The 12,274-nt window shown below is 38.8% G+C and overlaps 1 protein-coding gene across 3 annotated transcripts in view; it reads left to right on the forward strand.

The window, feature by feature from the left end:
- Window positions 1–12,274, forward strand: part of ANKHD1 (ankyrin repeat and KH domain containing 1) — a 110,440-nt gene that overhangs the window by 65,704 nt on the left and 32,462 nt on the right. For all 3 annotated transcript variants that reach the window (XM_051630965.1, XM_051630966.1, XM_051630967.1), the window contains 3 exons: window positions 93–236; window positions 865–967; window positions 9,031–9,774. In XM_051630965.1, coding sequence (XP_051486925.1) covers window positions 93–236; window positions 865–967; window positions 9,031–9,774 — 991 coding nt within the window. The remainder of the gene's footprint in view (window positions 1–92; window positions 237–864; window positions 968–9,030; window positions 9,775–12,274) is intronic.

A 12,274-nucleotide genomic window follows, 5' to 3' on the forward strand; every position in this document is an offset into this window, starting at 1 on the left:
GTGTAATTTCAAATGGTCTAATTCATATTGTGCGTGCTACACCAGGTAGCAAAATTCACCTTCTGGCTTTTTATTCCAAAATCTCACTTTAGGATGGCTCAACAATGCTTATTGAAGCCGCCAAAGGAGGCCATACAAATGTTGTGTCTTACTTGCTGGATTACCCAAACAATGTTTTGGCAGTTCCTGCAGCAGACTTGTCTCAGCTCACGCCTCCATCTCAGGATCACTCTCAGGTCAGGCATAAGACTTTTTTTTTAAGCATCATCATGAGTGTTGCAAAGAAGCACTTCCTTAGTACTTAACTTCTGAAATTAATCTAGGTGTGAATATATACAGTGGACAGAATAATTAAAAAAAAGAAGACTACACATTTGAAAATTGTAGAGAGGGAGAAAGTGTCCTGAAGAGTGCAAGAACTCTCTTCCCTTTCTGCTCCTTTATGGGATAGTCCCAAGCCCAAAATAACATTATTTTCTTGGTTGTGTCTGCTCAGTATTTTGTTTCAACAGTTCGAAATCCTTGTGACAGCACCTCTGAAATGTTGTTGTAATACATTATGTAAATTTAGAGTTCTGCAGGCTGGAGAGACAGCTTTCCGGTGGAGTTAGTTGGTTAAAAGCCTGAAGATGTTAAGTTTTGCAGCATAAGCAGCCTGGGATTTTGTTAAGAGAAACATAGTTTGTCGTATTATCCACAATAAAATAGCATGGGACAGATTACACCAAGAGCAAAGCATGCATAGCTTGGGAAGAGTGGAATGGAGATCTGCTGTAGAAATTTATCTTTGTATCAGTGCTTCAAGATTTGGTCCATTCAAAAGGGGTTTTTTGTCTGAGTGTGTGTCTCTGGCTTTGTTTTAAGGTTCCACGTGTACCGGTGCATACACTTGCTATGGTTGTACCTCCCCAAGAACCTGACAGAACCCCTCAAGAGAACTCACCACCTCCCTTGGGAGTGGTGAAAGGTTAGTATGTAGCCACTTGAAGGATATATGCAATTTGGGAACTGATAGGCTGGGGACAATTTTACTAGACTTCGTGCATAGTATAGTCCACTCCATTAATTCTTAAACACCTCTAATGAAGTGTAACTTAAAAGTATTTTATGTAGTGGATAGTTTTGGTTATCTTACAGAATTCTACAGTGTAGAAACACTGGTTAGTCTCATTTTATTCTTACTGTAATTTTTTGGAGGAAAATAACTGTTGTGACTGCTATAGTGCAGACTGCTAACACCACACCTAGAGTTTATTAATGTTTTTAACTTTTGAATATTGTATATTGGTTGTCTAGAACAGTTGCAACTATATCCATGAACTTGATATATCAACTTTTTTCTGTTCCTACAGTAGCAATGCAAACATGCTGGCACTGTAAAATGCCAGTGCAGATGTATTTACAGGAGAATTTTTCTTGTCTTAATAGTAGTAATCTTATAAGTAGTCATAACGTCAGGGGATTTGAACGTGGTTGGACTGATTGATTAGAACTATTTGCAATCATTAAAAAAGCAAATTTAGCAGTTCATTTCCACTCATAGCTATTCTGTTACTGACTCTTCATGTCAGCTAAGTCAGCTCAGAAAGAGGATTAGGTTCTCAAGTGGAAAGTTACGAACTGCAGCTCCTACTCATCTGCAGTTTTGGACAGGGATATTAAAATATCAAAAGCTCTATTAGCTAGCTTAATTCTTTTATTCTGGAAGTGCTCAGTGCTTTCTAAAACAAACAAAAAACCCCAGGGACACAAGTGAAGAGAGAAAAAAATTCTGTACATAATGGTCTTTAAACATGCAGCCACAACTGTCTCCAGGTATATATGCCATGTGTGTGACTTCTCAACTGCAGTTATTGTATCATTTTCCAAGGATATGAAACGCTTGACATTTTGGATTTCATAAAAATGAATATCAGAAAACTGAATAGAATATGCAACTTCTGGTTCAAATAAAACAGCAAAAAGCTATATATCAGCATGTGTACCCTTATAAATAGTAATATTGCGAAGTGGGTTAGTCTTCTGGAAGTACAATTTATGTTGTATGGGAATCAATGAGATACTGATACTGAGTCAGAAAACTAAAGTTACAAGCTTGTAAGTCTCATAATCAGTCATGAAAAGCTGATAGTTGGTTGTAGGTTAAGAAATAGTTCTCTTAAAAAAAACCCACAAACAACTTATTTTACATGTCAGCACATACTTTAGGCATGTTTTTAGCAGTACCCATGCTGTCAGAACTGGCACAGAGAGATCTAGTTGTTCTCAGTGTTTCAGGACATGCTTCATGCATGTAAATGAAACAAATCTGTGATGTGTTGCAAGAGATGTAGCAATCCAGGATGTGCTGTTGGGCTGATGAAGCATTCCTGAAAACTGTGTGTGCAAAAGCTCTCGTGCGCTTGGACCTCTAGGGGGAAAATGGTGTTTTTGTGATAAAACACTGTGATCATTGTGGTGGTACCAGCCTGCTACGTTAACTGTGGTATCATTAGTACTCTACTGAACTTCCATTCTTAACTTGTTATACACACATGGCTTTAATATACCAAACTTCTATTGTTAGACTTCTTGGGAGACAAGCGGCAAAGAGGGTGTGAGTCAAGGTGTGTTTATTGTTTCCATGGGTAGGGGGAAAGCAGTCTGAAGTTCTTAGGGAACAAAACTGTTCATCCTGGAGAAGACAAATCTCTTGCCTTCACAGTTAGGATTAGGTTTCTGAAGTTTTTTTATAAATTCTACTTGGAGGAAGGAGAGGAGCACCTGACCTTCTTAACCTCAGCACAGGCTGGTTTCTAAGAACCTTTATTAGTTATGTAAGAAATGCAGTATTAACAACTTGTTTGCTGAAGAGTTCTTGGCAAGTCAAATGTAAAATTAGAATAGACTTGTATGTTATTGTTAAGATTAACATACGGCCTGGTGTTTTTCAAGAGGAATTTATGCTCTAATTTCAAATTACATTATTATTTTTAGTAAAGTAAGAACATGTATGGAATAACTGCCCTTTGAATAAATAATTTGGCAAAGGATTTAATATCAGTGTTAGCAGCTGAAAAGAGAAACGTTTCAGAGCTCACAGTGACTCAGGTAAAGGTGATATATGAGGATGGTAGCCTCCACAAGAGCTGAAGAAAATTCAGGTGGAAGAAGAAGCAGAACTATTTCTTGGGACTGACCAGACCTCAACTCTTCTGTGCTTAGAAAGGACTGGTTTTCATGCACTATGATTAGCATGTGGCTGTTGTGTCCATGTAGAGGTGAAATCCCAGTGAAGTTCAGATCTTTGTGCTTCCATAGAGAGAGGCAAGAGATCTCTTCCTTGGTGTTTTGTGCTTACTGCTGCCCTTGTGTGAACATGGTCAGGATTGTTCAGCAGTAATTGTGATGCAGCAACTCAACACAAGAGAGTCTTCTGACTCAACAAACCAAACATGCTGTTCCTGCAGGGCCGGTTCCCCTCTTACTCTGAGGGCTGTAAAGCGCAGTGGCTGCGATGCAGCTCCAAGTGCTCCTGGGGCAAGGGAGTCTCAGTGCCCAGCACGTGAAATGGTTGAAAGAAGTGTTGTTGGATTTCTTCAGGAAATCAGCTGGTGCAATACTGTTACCGTTGATAATCTTGTCTAGTTTGGAAGTGCAAGCTCGTGTTTGCTAAGAGTGAGCTGTGAATCTCCCAGTGGTGTTTGTGATTCTGCTGTAGTCTTTTGCAGAGCCCTCTGGTGAGCACACTGCCTCAAGCCCATGGCATGTTTTTTGAACACTATTGAAAAACAACATTCTAGTGCAGCGAGGGGATGCTCAGGAAATCCATGGAGAACAGTAGGATTGTTTTCTTAGAACAGGCTGCTCAGAGAGGTGGTAGAGGCACCATCCCTGGAGGTGTTCAAAAAATGGGTGGAGGTGGTGTTTAGGGAGATGATTTAGTGGTTAGGGGCTGTAGGGTAAATGGTTAGACTTGATGATTTTGAAGGTCTTTTCCAACATTGATGATGATTCTGTGATTCTACAATTCTAGTTGAAATGTCTTAACTATTTAAGGTGTTTTTAAACAGGTCGGAACTTAAATTAGTCTATCTTTGAGGCCGAGGTATCAGTTGCATTTGAAGTTTTTCTCCAGATTTGTTTTACTTCATAGCTGATCTGAAAGCGTGCTTATAAATGAAGTAATTTGCCTTAACTGAGTGCTTAAAACCTATCAACATACTGTCATTAGACTTTTTCACTGTTTTTTTTAAGTGGCCAGTAACTTGTAGCATTTCTTGTTTGTAGTGCATATTTTTTTAGAATTCCACAAGACTTAATAGACTTCAGTTATTCATGGAAAAGTTTCTGACATCTGCCTTTGATCCCTAGGAAGGAAACCAGAGTTTCCTTAAAGTTGAGGAGGATTTTTGGAATCTCTAAGCTTTTTAAGTGAGACCTTCAATATACTTTATCCCCATGTATGCCATTGCTAAGTCTTTTATTTTGATATCTGACTTCTGTGCTGGCAGAGATCTCATGTGATTTAACTGAAGCAGGGGCCAGGTTAACTGTAGAACTAGAAAGATTATATAGTCCTCACTGAGGTGAAGGTTTTAAATCAGACTGAATTCTGGTTTGTGGTGTGTTTGTTGTTTGTTTTGTTGGGTTTTTTTAAAGTTCTAGGTAATATTAGGATGACATCATGATTAATACAGATTTATATGCTAGGTGTTGGTTCCAGCAAAGAAGGTGTATTTTAATGTGCAAATGTGTATCACACAGTTGACTTTTCTTGCTATCATTTTTATGCTGGAAAAATCTTTTGGAATTTGTTTGGATATTATTTCCCCCATTTAACAAGTCTAGAAATAAAGAAGCTGTCAACAAGCCCCAGAATTTCATCAACTAAGAAATAAAGTATACTAGAATTGTTTCAGGTGGTGGCCAAGATAAAGACCACTAAGCTGAAATGCAGTTGTGTTTACAGAAGAAGAATTTAATGGATTGGAAAACCAAACCTTTCCCCTTTTTATTTTTCTGAAAAGACCTCGAAATTAAGTAGTGATTTTTCTTAAGTTGCTTGCTCTAAAATATAACAAATGTCTTTCCTTGCTAATTCCTCTGCGCTTTTAGGGTAACATCTGAACATGAATTGTCTACATCATGTTTCTTGAACACTTCCTTGGAGTATATATCAGTCCTCAGACCTGCAGAGGACAGCACAAGTCCCTGCCTGTGCTGCTGCTGTGGACTACAGGGCTGTCACTCGGGTGTTAGCAAATGGAGGTACATCTTACAACACTGGCATTGGGGTCAACAGGGTAGTTTTAGATAGGTTTGTTTTGGACCAGTAGCATCTCACCTATTCATTGTGAAAGGGCATATACATTACTCCTTTCTTAGGAGAAGACACCCTATGAATTATAAGTCAGGGCTAGAAGAACAAGTTCTTTGAGAATTAGAAGCACTTGGGATGAAATATGGTTTTGTTTGTAGGCAACAATGTGCGTTAAGCAAATTTAAATTAGAAGAACTTAATTGCTCATGAGAGCCACCCAGGGGCTATAAATATGAACATTATTTTTCCAAATGCTTGCTCACAGTGTCTAAAACCTTTAAAAGCTACTTGCAGCCAGCAGTCATTAAGAACTGGTAGTGGTGTCTGTCCTCCCTGTGTGTTACTAGGTGCTGAAGAGAGCAGCAGTGGTGCTTGAGCAAGGATCATGTAGCTGAACAGACTGTTACAGCTCAGGTACTTAGGAGATTACCTGCAGTATGCAGGAGAATTTTCCACAGGAAACATTTACCTCTTTTCCTACAGAGAATAAGAAGTCAGAGGGATGGATGGGAAGCTGTATTTGTGTAGAATAGGTCTTACACCAAGACATGTGTTGGTCAGAAAACTGGCTGAAGATGTGTGCTCTGCAGGAATGGCAGTGAAGGCTGAATTGGTCAGGTTGGGGACGAGAACCTGTGGGAATATGGAAATATAAGTAAAAGACCAATTGGTGTTACTGATCACCAAATACATTGGGAAATGGTTGTTTCCTTATTCTGCAGCTTTCCTGAGGTGCCCATAACCACTCTGGGTTTTCTGTCAACTGAACAATTCTGTCTGTAATCATGATTAGGAGGCATTTGTGTAGCAACATCTGGATTTCATGTATCCTCAGTCTTCATGTCATACTAAAAGAGTATTCTAAAAGTGACCAAGACAGTTGCTTTAGAGGCTAGATTTACTAGTTAATGTTGGTAGGTTTAATTTTGTAGGTTGTTTGTGTAAAAGACTGATGCTCCACCAAAAAGATAAATTAACCAAATAATAAAAAAAAAGTTCAAGTAATTATGATCTAGCCTGTGTTGAGATTTTTAAATCTCACTGCACTTACGTATTTCAAAAGTAAAAGTATAAAGTAATGTCTTATTCCTAATTACTAAAATGGGCACAGTATTCTTCAGGATATTGCAACACAGAAGAGATTTGGATAAAACAGGAAATTGCTACTTTTAAATACTTCCAACATTAAAATATGGTGTTATTATATTACAGTGCTTACAGATTGAAAGCTGCTAGCAGTGTTTTCTCCAGCTCTGGTTGGACCTGGCTGTTCAGGTGTGCATGTGAGGTTTAGCAGATCTTTCTTGCTATCCCTCCCCCTCTTTCAGTATCCTCAAGATTCCAGGTTGCAACTATTTTCTGGCATGGAAAGGGTGCTGGAATGTGAAAAGTGGCCATGCTAACTAATTATAAGCTGATTAAAGTAAATCTCCCACTGCTTTTGGAACTTGAGAGCCTTTTGCTGGTTTCCTAAACACCTGTCTTCAGAAACTGTCCCAACTTTCCTTGTTCATTCCCAGTGTGAGCTGCTGCCTGGGAAGCACTGTCCACTGTGAGACCAGCCTTGGCTCCTCCACCCAACCCAGCTCTCAATGCCAGGCTTCATCTCTTTACCTTCTCTTGTGCTTGTAGAAGAGTTTTCCTTTGACAGGCTTGTTTTCTCCCCACGTGGGATTTAGTTGAGAGAGACAATATTGGTACTTGATTTTTTGGGAGGCTCCTTGTGAACTGCAGCTTTTCTTTCCTAGAGAGTGATGGAAGCTGCCCAGAGCTGCCAGGCTGTGGGAATGCTTTGGGCTGGGATGGAAATGGTAGCCTTGAGGCTGCCATTAAACAGAGAAGCGCAAAGGCTTCTCATCTTAGTCACATCTTAAAGGCAGGGCTGATTTGAGTTAGGTTACCATAATGTTGCTGCTACTTCAGCAGTGGAGCAGCTTAGGTTCAGAAGACACCAATTGACTTTTACTAGTTTCTAACAAATATATAGACAAGCATTTTAGAGATCTTTTGGTGAGTGCAAATATATTTTTCAGGAGTGGTCTTCAAAACTTGTATCATTTGTAAGTCACATTTTTTAAAATGGGAGGAGAACTATATAAAACCCTAAGTACTCTCCAAAGCCAAAGAGCCAGCAGTTTATGGCAGGCTTGAGCTAGGTATCCACCAGCCAGCACAAAGCAAGTTACTGCTAAACTTTAGTCCAGTTCTTTGTTGTCTTCTGAGAAATTATCTTGGGACTCATTAATGCTTCAGAGACAAAATAATAATAGTGGTTGGAATAGGTGTTCAGCTGGAACTGCTGGCTTGTACAAGGCAGCCGTGTGAAGTAATGAACTGGAGAAAGAACTTATTGAAGTTGTCTGTAGTGTTTGTGAAATGTTGGGGTGATTCCTGGGGTTAGTAAAATTGTTGTTTCCCTTAAATTTGGACATGTTTTGCTTTGGCTCCAGAGAGTCTGGTGAAGATGTTCAGCAGCAAATTGTATTAGTATCAATTAGTATTTTGGGGAGAGAAGACACAGAGAAATAAATCTGTGTTCTAGGAAACTTAATCCTTCTAAAGCTAGTGCCAGATGTGGGACTTGGTTTTTGCATTCAGATTTTCATTTAACTTTGTGATGTGTAGGTAGCTTTATTAAGCCGTAGGTCAAAATGTACATAATTTTAATTCTCCATTTAATTATTAAAATTATATGAGTCTGCTTTGTAAATACTCAAGCTTTCTTCTTTTTTCCTTTTTTAAAAATTTTTTAAATTTTATTTTAACAAAAAATGCTATATATATCACTGGGTATTGTAAATTAGTGTTACTGCAGAACATTATTTAGTCAGGCTAAAACCTTTGACATTTTTAATTGAAGTTTCTTACAGTGAAGGAATTATCAAAATTTGAGCACTAAATAGATTTCTATTAGCAAGATCTGGAGGTTTCACAGGTAAAGCTTTTGGCAAAGGGTTGTTGGAAGGCAGTGAGCACTCAAGAGAAGTGCTGCCCCTGCTTGGTGTTCCTTGCTAGATTAATGTTGAAGATTATTTTTTTAAGTCTTAGAAGTGAGCAGAATTTTTAATTTGTTACTGTAGAGATGGAGGCAAGCAAGCTGTTAATGTTATCTCAGAACTTTTAAAAAGGTGCTGATGCTTCAAATATATTGGTATATGTTAATCACTGGCAGGATTCTGTTTGTAATGTAAAGGTGGAATGCTAGAGTGTTTGGAGAAGTACTAGTTCAAAATACTGATCTTGCTGTAGGGTTAGTCTGCTGTCAAATCTAGATGATGTTCCCTTGTAACCTTGCTGTTGAAAGTCAGTCTGGAAAATAGCTTAATGGCTCTGCATACCAGAACAACTTTGGGAACTGAGAAAATGATTTAAATTGCTTGCCGTTCTCACTGATGACACTTCCCAGGTGCATTGTCATGTGTGTCAGAAACCACAGAAGTTCCTTATTCCTTAAGATTAAAATAGCTGTGTTAAAGGGATATTAGGATCAATATTGAAAATATCAGCTATATGCTTTGTCCTTTCTTGTCTTGACATGCAGAGTAAGGTTTACCTTTTTGTGGTTTGACAGATGTGCAGTGTTAGTTGTAAAGATTTTTTTCTTTTTTTCTTTTTTTTTCTTTTTGTTTTTTTTTTCTTTTTTTTCCTTTTTTTTTTTTGGTGGGTGAGAGGGGAGGTTTGGGGTATCTTCAGCATGGCATTTTTTCAAACATTTTTCATGTGCTTAGGTGCATCCAAGCAGAAGTCAAGTTCCCTGCAGGTAGCAGATAAGGACCTACTGCCACCTTTTCACCCATACCAGCCTTTGGAATGCATAGTAGAAGAGACTGAAGGCAAGCTGAATGAACTTGGACAGAGAATTAGTGCTATTGAAAAAGCACAACTTAAATCATTGGAATTAATTCAAGGTGAACCTTTAAATAAAGATAAGATTGAAGAACTTAAAAAGAACAGAGAAGAACAAGTACAGAAGAAGAAGAAAATATTGAAGGAGCTGCAGAAGGTGGAAAGGCAGTTGCAGATGAAAACCCAACAGCAGTTTACCAAAGAATATTTGGAGACCAAAGGTCAGACAGACACACCACTTCCCCTGCAGCAGCAGTGCCCACTTACAGGGGTCTTCCCAGAAGTGGAAGCTAATAAGGGTTTGCCAGAGGATAACTTTTCAGGGTTATCTCAGGTTGACACAATCTTGTCTAAAGATGATGAGCAGCAACAGTCTCCACCACCTACTGAACAAATAGAGTTTGTCCCTATCCAGCCTTTGCCAGCATCGCAATGTAATTTTTCTGGTAATTTAGGTTATCATGGGACAGAGTCTCTTGAACTTCAGAAAGCATTAGGGAATCAGCAGAATGTAGGACAGCAGCAGCAAATTGCTGGGCAGGGGCTCTTAGTTCAAGAACCAGACGGATTAATGGTTGCCACTCCAGCACAGACGCTTACCGACACTCTTGATGACCTAATAGCAGGTGGGTTAAGAAACATAACTATTTTTACATTAATTTGTGTGCTCAGTTTCCCTCTCTCTCCTTCCCTCCAAAAACATCTCGGGGGTTTTCCAGTTTGGGAGTACTTGCTTAAGAATAAAGTTCCTGATTAGTACTATTAATCCTAATAGTGACTTCCAATTCTAACATAAGACTTTTAAATATCTTTTTTTTCCAAAGTGTAAAATTTCCTGTACTTGAGACCTGTTTTAACCCCTTTGGCCTCATCTTTTTCTGTGTTTCTTTAAATAGCCTTATAAGTGATTAGTAGTGCACACTAGGAAACATGGAAGCATGACAGTTTTATATCTTCTGTATAAATTTTGATACAGGCTTGTATCTGAATGACTTTCTTCAGTGTAGAAGAAAATCTCTAGAAATAGTCAATTTCTTGTCACCTGTATGGATGTGTGGCCTTCTTGCTGCTCAGGGTGTTGGTACAGTTTAAACACAACCTGGAATCTGCAAACAACTGCTCAGCTCTGCAGAGGCTTGTGTTTTCAGAATACCCTCTAAACGCTGGTGGTTGTGCAGGAATATCTGCTTTTTAGATAGAACATATGACAAAAATGTGTCCTGTTATATGGATGAAAAGCAAAAAATCCAGCCATCCTTCCAGCTGTTGATAAGGGTGTGAAGAAGAATGGAAGTTCCCACACATTGGCTTGTGCGAGTTCCCCTGGTGGAAAAAGAATGATCGTTTGGGTTTACTTCATTTCATGGATTTGACTAGGATTGATGTTTGCTGCTGGAGGTATGTAGGATATAGACAGTGTTGTTTGGTCTGTAGTTTGTTTTTTTTAATTAGGTGTTTCCCTTTGCACCTTATGTCTGTCCCTCAGCCCTTATTTTGTCTCTTCTTCCCCTCCCCATAGTCACTGCCCTGTTCTCCTTAAGTTTATTGGAAGATTGTAGAAATATGTGGTAAGACCTTTTGCCAGCCATTCCTGTGGATTTTTAGAATGGTAATTGCATTGAGCTTGTGCAAGTTGAGACTAGCTGTGACTGTGCAAGCTCCCATGGAAGTCATAGTTGGTGGGCTATTGTGGAGTGATGCACCAGCTTCCTTCAGCTATCCAGTGTAATTCAAAGAAATTGTATTGGATTATAAATAATCAGTTTCAGTTGCCCCTTTTCTGGCCTGGATTTCCTCCCTCCCCCACTCTACCCTGCTCTTCAGGGTATTAAAAAAGCAACTGGATTATTCTTGATTTTTATTACTCAAGATTTTACTGCAGTGTGTGAGGAGGAAAATCTGAATGGTTAATGCAAAACTTAATCAACAAGGGCTTCATTTTCAAGGTAGTTCCTGTTGCTGACAGTTTGACATCTCTAGCACAAGACCATGTAGTGTATGTGCTTTCACAGGTAGCACTGGACATCACAGCCAGAACACTTGATGCACCCATACCAAGCCCTGCCACAGTCAGCTGAGCGTGAGAGCTGAGCTGCTGGAGGAAAGGCTGCAAACAACTAGAAAAGCTTTGTCTTAAAAATAATTTAAAAAACCATGACTAGCCATTGGTTCATTTTTCTGAAACTCTTTGCTGTCCTTGCAAAGTGGGTAAAGACATTTTTTGCTAAGAAATGGGATTTGCTCATTGCAAAAATTGGTTCAAATAGTATGCTCTTCTACAACTATTAGAAACTGTATTCACAGCAATGGGACTCAAGAAAACTTCAGCTGTCCAATTCCAGAGGTCCCTGCAAAAATGCATTGATGTTGTTTTATTGAAATAGATTTTCTTACGAGATTCTTAAGTTTGTTTTACTTCCCTCTTGCCAAAAAGTTGTTGGAAGAGAATTAGATATTTTGCTACTTTTAAAATCTAGACTGTGTGAAAGAGTGAAATTATAGTCCTACTATATCTCAAACTTAAGTACATTTACAACCAAACTGTAACTACCTATTCATACTCAAACTCCATATTTAAAAGGCACTTGAGCTTTTTCCACAAACTTGCCTGTTAGTCCTTAATTTTGTAAAGAAATTTTGAGCCATAGAGACTGTTCCGGGAACTGATTTTTACATGCATGCTACAGATGCCAGGTAAAATTAAGGAGCTTGTGCTGGGTGCATGGGAACTCTCATCTCAGTTAGAAGCTGTGTCTTGCCCTCAGGTGGGCTGATGAAGTGTTTCCCTACTTCTCGGTACTACTGGTGTGGCTGCAGTGAAGGTGGTGAGTGGCTCTTATTTTACAAGAGTTACGAACATTTCTTTCTTGCGGAGTTATTCTAGTTTCTAGCAGGTCTACTTCCGAAGAACAGAAATGTCAAATCAGCTTTTTTGCCCTCTACATGGAAATACTGTTTTTCTTACTAGTGGTGATATAAGAGGCAAATTTTTCAAAGCCTCTATTTGAGACTAGCTTGAAGGGAGAACTTGCATTTCTACAAAGCCTTTCTTGTGCTGACTAACTTAATTGTGACAACATATGTAAATGAAGTATTTATCTTGCCAGTGTGCTAGCATAATTTGTC

The sequence above is a fragment of the Apus apus genome, chromosome 13, assembly GCF_020740795.1.
Source record: "Apus apus isolate bApuApu2 chromosome 13, bApuApu2.pri.cur, whole genome shotgun sequence".
Lineage (NCBI taxonomy): Eukaryota > Metazoa > Chordata > Aves > Apodiformes > Apodidae > Apus > Apus apus.